The sequence below is a fragment of the Acyrthosiphon pisum genome, chromosome A1, assembly GCF_005508785.2.
Source record: "Acyrthosiphon pisum isolate AL4f chromosome A1, pea_aphid_22Mar2018_4r6ur, whole genome shotgun sequence".
Taxonomy (NCBI): Eukaryota; Metazoa; Arthropoda; class Insecta; order Hemiptera; family Aphididae; genus Acyrthosiphon; species Acyrthosiphon pisum.
Window position 1 is genome coordinate 89,294,982 of NC_042494.1, and position 11,535 is coordinate 89,306,516.

Consider the following 11,535-nt stretch of genomic DNA (forward strand, 5'->3'; position numbering starts at 1 on the left):
GAAAAATGTTACTTTTGACCCCCCAAAGTACCAACTAGATTCACTTTCCTATCAGAAAAGGTACTGTTGAAGAAAATCCAAGCACTTTTACTGTCCTAAAACGTGACGACAGACACAAAAAATAAAAAAAAATAAAAAAAAAACAACACATCATTGTAAAATCAATACATTCATCGTTCCACTCAGAATCTAAAACGGAAGTTTTTAATTGAATCGGTTTTCGACAAAATCATTTTCAGTTTCCAATTTGTATAAAATATATTAGTTATATTAAAATATATTAATAATTTTCCAAATATGATAATAAACAAATAATTGTAATTCAACTTAACCAACTACCGTATTAATAATACTTAACAATATAAATAATTTAGGTACTATAAAATGTCCTACAAACCGTCTTTCTGGTGGGAAAATTAATGGTAGGTCAATAAGTATAATATAACTTGTTACTTAATATACCTATATAATGTAGTTCATACTGCAATAATATTATGTATTTTTAAATAAAAAAATCACTCTGTACAAAGTATATACATAAATACAATAAAATACATAATATCCAGTGCTGCAAATCGCAATTAGGATTCTTGGGGCCCCGGACAAAGTCGGTGTATAGCCGTATGGGACCCTGACCCCTGAGGTCTATGTATATAATATTTTTTTATAGGTTACCTTAACAAAAATAAATAATGATTGTGATTTTTTTTAAAAAGCCTAAAAATATAATGTGAAGGCCCACTACCTATAAGTGACCAGTGTATTATTATTTATAAAATATTTTTTTATTATAAATATTAATTACATTTATCACACATAAAAGTACCTCAATAACAAAAAAAACCTGCCAAGTGCGAGTCGAACTCGCCCACGAAGGGTTCCGTACCATTATCTATAAACATGTTGGCAACACTGGTTATGTTATATATTCTGCTGGATTTTTAGTATTTGTTGTTAATTGTTATAGCGTCAACAGAAATACATAATCTGTGAAAATTTCAACTGTCTAACTTTCACGGTTCCTGAGATACAGCCTGCAGGTGACAGACGGACGGACGGACAGCGGAGCCTAAGTATTAGGGTTTTACCATACGGAATTTAATATAGATATTATTATGGATAAATAGGGACCCCGTTCTTCGACAGCAAATTAGATAGCATAATAAATTATAAAAAAGGTGGGTAAGTGGATGTCGCTCTGCTGTACAGTAAACTGCAAGTGGGTCACTGTATAATGGATGGTATTAAATTTGAAATCAATGATATAATATCATTGTATAAGAAAAACTATTCTGAGCGGAGACGGTATGTCAGTCTAGGTATAAGACATAATAATATATATGGTATTAAAAAAAAATTGACCTATTGTTAGTAGGTACCTATAATAAATTCCAAATTAATCATATCACAATATCCATTAGGTACTTATAACGCGTTATACAATATGTAATTTCGTCCAAATTTGAAATTAAAATGACTATAAAAGTAAACTGTGTAAATGTATTTTTTAGATTTTTTGTAACAAAATTAATTACTTACGTGGAATCTCCTTCTAAATTTTCAATTCTTAGATACAAAAGTTGAACATTTTATACATTTTTAACTACAAAATAATTAAATTAAATTAAAATTTGATAAATTTTGTCAAAATTCGATCTTTAAATGCTTATAAAAAAAAAATTGTGCCTATGTATTTTTAATATTCTTCAACTGATATTGTAACAATATATCAGGAGCCTTGTATTAATTTTTTACACTTTTGGGCCCAATAGATAAAACTTTATTGATATTTATAGAAAAAAAAACTAAAAAAAATGAAAACTTACAATGTCCGTAAACAGCTCAAAAAGAGTCAAATTATTTTCAAAATTTTATCGTATATAGAAAATGCTAATATAAATATTCAGTGAAATTTTCAAGTTTCTACAGTCACTCGTTTTTTAATTACAACAAAATAAGAAAATCGTTATGTAAGAAATCGAGTGAATATCAAAAGTTGTAAAAATATGAATTTCAAACGCTCATAAAAATTTAATTTGAGTTTCTTATAGACATTTGTTTTTTGATAAAGTTAGATTATCCTATAAGGAATCTTGTATTACATTTTAAAATCTTAGTTCTAAAAAGAAAAATTTTTACGAATTATTAACTCAAAATAATCTGCTAATTTTCGTGATTTTTACATATTTTGTCAATTTTTGAACTTTAAATGCTAATTAAAAAAAACTGTGACTAAGGATTTTTAATATTTTTCAAATGTCATTGTAACAATATAGTAGGAGCCTTGTATTAAATTTTCAAGTATGTTTACTCAACAAATAAAGTTTTATTGTCATTCATAGAAAAAAAAACTAATTAAATTGGAAACTGGAATTGTCCGTAAACAGCTCAAAACAAATCAAAATATTTTGAAAATCTATTTAAATAGACTTAATTATTTTTTTTAAAAACTTGTGAAGGTATATTTTTATTATTTATCAGCAATCAACATCTGACTATGCGACCGCGACCGGTATCCTTACGCATGCGCACATCAAACATCAATGTCAGAGACTCGTCGCTTATATGTGCTTCAATATATCGAGGTATGGCTCCATCCATGGTATATGATCTAAGGTTTTAATAATTATTATTATTATCATTGTTATTATCTATCGTTATATCTATTGTTCTGTGCTATTATTAAATAATATGGCATATACAGCAAATATATCGCAAATTGACAAAACTTTGGGACAATTTAAAATTTTAACTAATAAGGTAATTTAATTTTAAATTTTGAACAAATCTGAATTATCAATATTATTGTTATCGTTATCATTATTTACTTATCACTGTTATTATCTATTATCTATTGTTATTATATAAACAAAATCACGTTTTTTTTTAAAATTCAGAAATCTGAAGTAAGCAGTTTACTTTCAAATTTTACTGTAAACTGGAATTAATATTAATATATTGATATCACATTTTACTTTATCATGAAGTAAATAATATTAAATAATACAATAAGATATTTTAAATTTAAATAATTAGCCATTATACTGATATAATGTACCCAACACGTATTTAAGTTATTACGTATCAATTTTATTAGTTATTTTTTTGCATAAATTGTATTTCAATATGTGTTCGTTATTAAGAAAACATCTGCATTGGAATTTACTGAAGTTAGTATGTCCAAGACATACTATTATTTATACTCAAAGATTACTGTCCGTTGTTACTCCAGATATAATTGTACCTCGCAAAATGAAAGGTAGGTTTGCCAGCGAAGAACAAAAACGTATTATTACAGAATTAGTTATCAAATCAAGTTCCTCAATAATCGATTGGGATGCACTGAAATCGTCTGTTTTGTCCATAAATCGTGGGTATATAAATGAAAAAAATATTAATGGATGCATCTTAGAGGCATGCTCACAACAAAAACGCTTGGACTTAGTCAAGTCATTTATGAAGTATGTGAAACAATGTAGTCATGGTAAACCTAATATAGCGTTAGAACTATTATACATCCGTTCATGTTACAAGTCGAGGAGTGAATTGACAGATAATGATCAATATGAAATTCAGACTAATTGTCAGTCTCTATTTAAAAATAATTTACATTTATTGAATTCAGTTCTTCTTGAAGGTAGTATGACAATATGCAAGTATTATTATTTTTATTTTATTAATTATCTTATTTTGTTATTTAGGTATAGTAATGGGAATTTGTTGTACACCTTTATGGCGAGATTCTTTAAAATTCATAAAAGAATCAAAAGTTGAAGATAACATATCATTAAACACATTTGTTAGCGTAATTTTAAGAGCTTTTGAAGAAGAAGAAATTGATTTGGGATGGACTACAGTACAAAATATGTTTAATCTACATAGAATAATACCATTAGAAATAGTTGCAGCATGGTTTAATGTTTGTGAAAAAAATGTAAATTGTAGCCATCGTAGAGTATTAGAATTTTTAAGAGATAATGAGTATATTATCAGGGAAAATTTAGCAGAACTAATTCGAAGCAAATTAAATCAATCTGGAATTAAAACTACTACTACTATGATTTATCATAATAAGTAAATATTATTTATAGTATGCTTAGCTTTAGAGATAAAAATTACATTTTTTAAATAATTTATTTGCCTAGTGGAAAATGTAAGAATTGTAATCAAGTATTGGAACATGCTGAAGTCACAAATTCAGATTTTAAGATACTTCAAGAACGTTTTTTATCTGATGTAATGATTGGAAAAAATATTTTTAACAACTCTTCTCCTCAAGAGTTGAGTGATTTTAAAGATTTCATAGAAATTACTGCACCATATGACGTGGTTGTTGATGGATTAAACTTGGCATATGCATATAGAGGAAAAATTGGTGATCATTCTTTAGTAAGTATACTTTGATACAATAGTATAGTATTAGTTAGTATATTAATGAAGTGAAATCTTTAACTCAAGTTTTTTATGTGACAAGTGTGTCATTAGACATGAAAAATTTTTCTGTGGTACTTCTTAGTTAAGACACAGTGCTCGCAATGTCTCCGCCAGAAGTGATTTTGGTATAAGAACTTGAATAGTAAGAATTACTATTCACAACATAATCCTAGTGCCATTATAGGCGTGCAAACGGGGTATGCAGTGTATGTGCTAGGATATACTGGGAGTAGACCCACTTTTTAGAGAGCATATAAACTATACTCTATCCCACAAGAGAATATTCACTTTTCACGCATCATAAATAATTCTAATGGTGCATCGAGAACCACGTGATCACGCTAAAACCGAGTAGTTGGTGGGGATGCGTGGCATTGGCAGGAATCAGTCAGCGGACTGATTATTCTCTCATTGGATAGAGTATAGGTCCTATTGGCTATGGTCCAACTAACACTTTTTTTTTAAAAAAAAAACTACATAATATTTAGATATGATTGATCTTTACGATTTAATTATGTAATAATTATTATAAAATTATATCCTTTTCAATAAAAACGTCTTCATAGACATATTTTTTTTTTTTATATTAAAAAAATATGCCGAGTAACCTATTATTTTCTAATAAAAAGTAGGGAATAATAATAATGAGAGTAATTTATATTTTTGGTCTTGGGTATTTGAGCACATTTCATCAGCCGTAAACGTAAACCCTTCAACCAAAGTTTGGGCACTCTTATGTATACTGTCTAGTATTATATTATTTTTTAAGACTTATCTTTTAAATTTAGCTTTCAAAAAAGTAGGTTATATTACTAAAGTATATTACTAAAGTATTTTTCAACTGTGTCCTTTGTAATAAAAAAATATGCCTAATGAATTTAAATATTTCATATTAATTTAAAGCAGTTCAAATACCTAATAGTTTTTAATTTCTTATGTTACCTAAATATAATATTTATTCAATTAACTTTTAAGTGTTTTGATTTTTCAACAAGATATAAATTATTAATTAACATAATAATCTAACTGAATTCGGTTGATCCATAATTTAACACACCATTAGTTTTTCACTAATATTTAGTCAATGTTTTAGTTTCTACAATTTTAATTAAGATTACTAACTTGGTCTTAGCCTATAGTTTAGTATCTCTCTCCTCCAGCTCAGCCATTTGCTTTGAAGGTGATCCATATATATCCGATCCTATGTATATTAAATTGACTGGGTATTTAAATTAGTGAATAATACAATAATTATGTAATATAAAGTTGGTAGATTTTCATTACTAAAAAAAAAAACAATTGATTTTTACTTAAAAATTCTTGAAATTTAGTATTTAGTTTAGTAAGTATATGTGACTAGTACTTTAGTCTCTAACTTTTGTTATAATCAGTATGCTTCCAAAGATCCATAACACTCTAAGCACCTAAATATGTAGAAAACTATATGTGAGTGATATATCTCTCCCCAAAAGGGTACATGATTTTTTGTTTGTTAAGTATTCTTAGTACTATAAAAGCGTGGCTATAAATTAAAAATAAGGTCCTAGTTACCCCACTGCAGCTATGCAGGTATTTTAATGGTAATCTTTAAGTAAATTATGATTTAATGACATACATTTCAATTCTTTTTTAAAAATATTAATTATTTTATCTTATTTTAATCATGAAAAAAAAAATTAATATTAGGATACCCCACTCATGTGTTGTCACCGTGTTACAAATGCGTAACATAGCAAATTTCTGTTCAACAAATAACATTTAGCTTCGTTAGTTTAAATATTAGAGTGAATCAACCTATCATGAAACTTGATCGTAAAAACATTATCTGTGTTGGTATATTGGCTTTTTTTAAGATTATTCAGTTTGTTAGTGAGTTATGAGTATTTTTAATTTATACTATATTATACGAGCATATTTTCTAAAAAATCTATCTATCATAAAAAAACCAACATATGAACTCAGATAATGTTCTTACCATCAAGTTCCATAATAGGTTGATTCACTCTAATTTTAAAATTTACAGAGCTAAACGTGATTTTCTCAGCAGAAATGTTCTATATTACGCACTTGAATGACCGAGACAACACATATGGGTGTGTGGGAGTCTTCTTAAGTTAGATAATGTAAAATTCTGATTTTTGCAACGATAATAGTTTAAGTAAAAAATTAATTTTAAAATGCTCTGAAAACTCCAAAAAGGTAGATCTATTTCCACAGATTATACCACAAAAATTTGTATTAGGTACATTCAAGATTGATTTTGATAAATGTGATTTATTTTTGTTTTTGTGGACATAACTATTCTTTTACATATGCCAACAATTTTAAATGCTCCTTTACTCACTTATTTTACATCAACACAATTACTATACATTTATTTTTACTCAATAGTTATAATTTTTTAAAACTGTTTGGAAAATAGCTATTTATAAATGTTTATTATACAAAAACATTCTCTTTTATTTCTCTTTTAAATATATGCGATTAAAATCAGAACTATCATAATATAAGTTAAGGTTGAAAAACCAGTATTTAAATAATACAATTATTGCCATATAGAAATACTTTGAGACATAATGTATGTATAAACTGTTTGGTGATTATTATTTATAATATTGTTGCAAATATTGTGTTATGTAGACCAAGTTTGTTATGAAGAGTTTTATTGAAAAGAAACTGAAAGTATTATTAATTGGCAGAAAACATCTAGTAAAAATGCTGGGAAAGGAATTTGATTTTATAAAAAAAAATGCTCACATATTTTTTACAAACGATCTGTAAGAAGATAATTAAGTTATACAAATTAATCTTAAACTAATATAAATATTTATTTATGATGTTTTATTTATTTTGTTTAGGTCTAAAGATGATCCATTTGTTCTATATGCTGCAATGTATAGTGGTATTGATACAAAAATTCTCACCAGGGATCTTATGCGTGGTCACAAATATTTATTAGGAGATGCTATCATAAAAAGTATATTTCAAAAATGGTTACAAAAACATAGATTAGGATTAAGAATACGTCCAGGGAATGAAGTTATTATTAAAGTAAGTTTATATACAATGACATGTTTGTTTTGGCTGTCATATAGTATGTCATACTGATAAATTTCAAATATAGTATGCGACTGCTACTGGCGAACAAACAATAAAAATTTCAAAAGAAATAAAAAATTCTTTGAAATCTAATCGTATCATTCCATTAAAAAAATAAAAAGTTGTTTGATTTTCCTTTTGTTCGCAATGTAATATTCGCCTTTTTTTGCCCCTTTCCTAACGTATATACAAATTCATCTCACTTCCACACTTATTACATTGGGCATTATCATTATTCAACCAAACATTTTTATTAATTAAGAAATTGGAGGTTGATACTTGATTTATCACTACTTATGATTAAGTAAAATTATTTTGCCTATATAATGAGTGTGTGACTGCGTGAGTGCTGAAATTGTAGTGTACGCAGTGAGGGTCCATACTTTTAAGAAATGTCAAAGCCTTGTTATCCTAAAACATAAATATAAAGTGTAACCAAAGAAAAGAGATGAGAACGTGTAACGGTCGAAATGAACGATTACAATAATATTGAATATTATATGATAGCGCTCTCCGTCCCGCGGGCATCTCTGCCCACACCCAAAACAAAACGCCGATATGCATAAATGATAGTCGACGGACACACACACTATCATCGCTGCCTAGTACCCGTGGTCGAGTTAACCGGCCGGCACTACGTCATTATCGAATACCTCTCCCCATATAACACGAATACCGGCCAATAATCATTTATTACCTAATTATTATATAATGCTCTTTTTGCGTGTGATGTGTGACGCGCCCGTTACTTTTATTGTGCCTTTCTGCCGGACAACATGACGTGTGAGTAGATACACCGTTTACCGCGGACGATGCCCAGGTCACACATCAAAATTTGGTAATACCATTATTATTATTATTATTATATACAAAATCTTGGCCGGTATTTCGTTTGTTTTTCTGTGTATAGTACTTACTAGAGTGTACTACTGTTATTATGAATATTATTTATGTACGCCGGTAACCACATAGGTGCCGTGCTAGTACCCTGCAATAGTGCAGTTTGAGTTATTATTATTATGTATTTGTTTTTTTTTTTAAGGTGACCATTTTTTGTTGCGGCCAAGTTTTTATGCCCGTGGGCTTTTCTTGGCCATAAATTAATTATTTATTTACTACATTATTATTGAAATCTATACCTTTTAATTCACCCATCAATTGTATGTTCTTATTGCGTTTTCCCTATTTACACTATTATTTTATAAATCCCACACGTTCTGATTTCCGAATCTCGGCTGTGGGTTGGCGACCTTCCCACTAAAGTGATTTGTCAACGTACGCTCCACGCCGAATCTGGGTAAGCCACCGTGTGAGACGTTACAACCATATCTATCATAAGACCATGCAAAAACTAGAGCTGCAGGTAGACCACATCCTATAGAAGATGACAATGGTCGGTAGAACACGTTAGCAGAGAGACCGCATACTATATGACAGCCTTTATTATTGTGTGCAATCTGATACATGCATTTATTTTAATGTTTGAAAATTGCAATAAAATAATAATAATATAAAATTTGTTGTCTTAGGAACCTATAACATATTTACAAGCCACTCAAGAATCTGCAAATGGAATATGGCATATGCCCTACCAAGAATTCAAAGAACCTGGTTCCTGGTCAAAACCTGATTCATCGCCTGATAAATGGATGTGTATACAAATGTAGACCGAACTATATTATATTTACTTAAATTATGTTTAAAAAAAAAAAATATATTTTTCCATTATGATTGACAAAAATATGTACGGTAGTATATAAAGTAAACTATTGCTGATTTTTTATAAGCATCTGTAGTCTGTACAGATATTTTTAATAATGTTATTATTTAATATATTTTCTAAATATAGCTTGTATCGGTGAAAATGTAGGTTTAACAGTACTACCCATTTTTAAAACATTAAATGGCAATCTTGTAGATTTAACAACTTTTGTAGATGTTTAAATCTATAATTTATATTACTTAAGGTTTTTAAAATGTAGTCTATAAAATCTAACATGACCCAATGTTATTTTTAAAAGATTATATTAATAATTAAGACATTTGATTTTCATTGATTTTATTTTTTTTTAACAATATTTAAATATTATAATTCGTCAACTAAAATAATGGTAATAATTGTGATAAAATAATTAATTAGTAGTATGAAGAGTAGGGCCCGGAACTTGATGCACTTGCATCTTTTTTTTCTAATGCTTACATTCGAGGCTCGTCTTTACAGAAATTTGATTCATAGAATTTAATGGTACAATTTTTGTTTTGCATTTTTTGTATTCTTAGGGAATTTTTTGCATAACAGTCATTTTTTAGTATTTTTAGTCCATTTTATTCATGTTTGTGCTTTTTTTTACATATATTTGCATTTCCTGTTGAAAGTTACGCTTTATTGTAACACATTCAGTCTCCATTAGCTTATTGCGACTTCATTATCTTTATCGTTGGTTATCACAATCTACAATTATTTAATAAACTGTAGGCCCGGTAAATCAAAAAAAATTTCCCAAAATTTAATCAACTTACTTCAAACTACAAAAAATTTTTTTTGAAGGCTCTTTCAAAATTAAAAATGTTTAAAGAGTTAGCACCTATATAATGATTATGATTTAAGATACCTACATGTATAAAACGTAAATTTTTAAAAATGTTAAGTCATAAAGTAATTTTTGGTATTTTTGTGATTATTTTTGTATGTCATTTTTTGATGTTTATAAGTCATTTTAAAATTTTTTTTCGTATGATTTTTTTGAAGATTTTTAGGTCATCAAGTTCCGGGCCTTACAGTCATTAGGTATTATGTTTGTTTAAAGTAATATATTTTATTGAATATTAGCATTGATTATAAATACCTACTAGTAGTTATAATCAATGATATTAGTTTTCAAACAATTTTGAAATTTTTTTCAATTGAAATATATTTTCTTATAAAAATACTAAGTATTGAGTATTATTGGTACTAACCATTATTCTTTCATAATTTATTGTTTTAAACAAAAATCCAAAACTGAATTATTTATCGAATATACTTTTTTATCATGCATAATTTGATCACACTTCACAGTATTAACTATTAGGTATTTATAATTAAGTATTGGAATGATGTCAAGTTGTAACATATATTTTAATAAATTTTGTCTTTTTAAATACATACGTTTGGCAACAACTGCTGGGTTATTAGGCGATACAATTACATTCATATTTGTAAACGAGTTACACAATCAACTGACGCCTGACAGAGTTTTGTGTCATTAATAAAATGTTAGTTTGTTCATTACATTTATTATAGGTGGGCGTTCAGCCAACAACTATTCAGACTTCAGAGTGTAAATCAAATTAGTATTTCACTCTAACAAAATCTAATCTATACTGTGCATATTACATTTAATTTTTAACTTGGTGTCTGCTGTTCTCATCTCTCAAACAACACTAATTTCAATGATGAATAATGACTGTAGCTGTGAAGTCATTCCGGTCCACATCAGGAATAGGCGCAACTAGACCTCTAAAACGTGGGGTTCTATAATATTTCATATTTTAAAAACATAGAATTTATGGTATTTCACTATAATAACGATAGTTAGACCTAAAAAACAAGGGGTGCTAAAGACGACCCTTTTCCACCCCCCTAGTTGCGCGAATGATCAGAATCTTGTAGTTTCTGCTAGTTGGTGTCTTAATTCTTATTAATACAGCGTTTAAATACTTTTAACATCAGGGTATTATCTCTGTCCAACACTTAGGTACCTACCTACAATAGAGCATTGTTCTGTTCTATGTACCTATACCTACTTACAAATTGTATAGAGTAAAACTAACCAACCACTGGCAACCAGTTCTTATTCATATTTTATATTTCTCATTTTAATTCCAAACATTCAATTTGAATATTTTGATATAGAATAAGGTGATAGCGTAATAGCGTATTGTTCTATATGGTGTTAGTAATGTCCTTCTTATTGGTTATTTTTTAAAAATATTTTCCGCTTCTAAAGAATTAATTGTAGG

At 27.9% G+C, this 11,535-nt stretch overlaps 1 protein-coding gene across 1 annotated transcript; it reads left to right on the top strand.

Annotated features, from left to right (window-relative positions):
- Nucleotides 1-2,880: 2,880 nt before the first annotated feature.
- LOC100165357 (mitochondrial ribonuclease P catalytic subunit) lies at nucleotides 2,881-9,586 on the top strand. The gene is made up of 6 exons (XM_001949223.5): nucleotides 2,881-3,637; nucleotides 3,702-4,074; nucleotides 4,146-4,389; nucleotides 7,075-7,211; nucleotides 7,293-7,485; nucleotides 9,063-9,586. The coding sequence occupies exons 1-6, from the start codon at nucleotides 3,127-3,129 to the stop codon at nucleotides 9,198-9,200; spliced, it is 1,596 nt and encodes a 531-aa protein (XP_001949258.2). The 5' UTR covers nucleotides 2,881-3,126; the 3' UTR covers nucleotides 9,201-9,586.
- The last annotated feature ends 1,949 nt before the right edge of the window (nucleotides 9,587-11,535 follow it).

Excerpts from the sequence above, each read along its gene's own strand:
- LOC100165357 (XM_001949223.5), top strand. The coding sequence starts at position 3,127 with ATGTGTTCGTTATTAAGAAAACATCTGCATTGGAATTTACTGAAGTTA. Across the intron at positions 4,075-4,145 it reads ACTATGATTTATCATAATAA|TGGAAAATGTAAGAATTGTA; the intron begins GTAAATATTATT and ends TTATTTGCCTAG. Across the intron at positions 7,212-7,292 it reads ATATTTTTTACAAACGATCT|GTCTAAAGATGATCCATTTG; the intron begins GTAAGAAGATAA and ends TATTTTGTTTAG.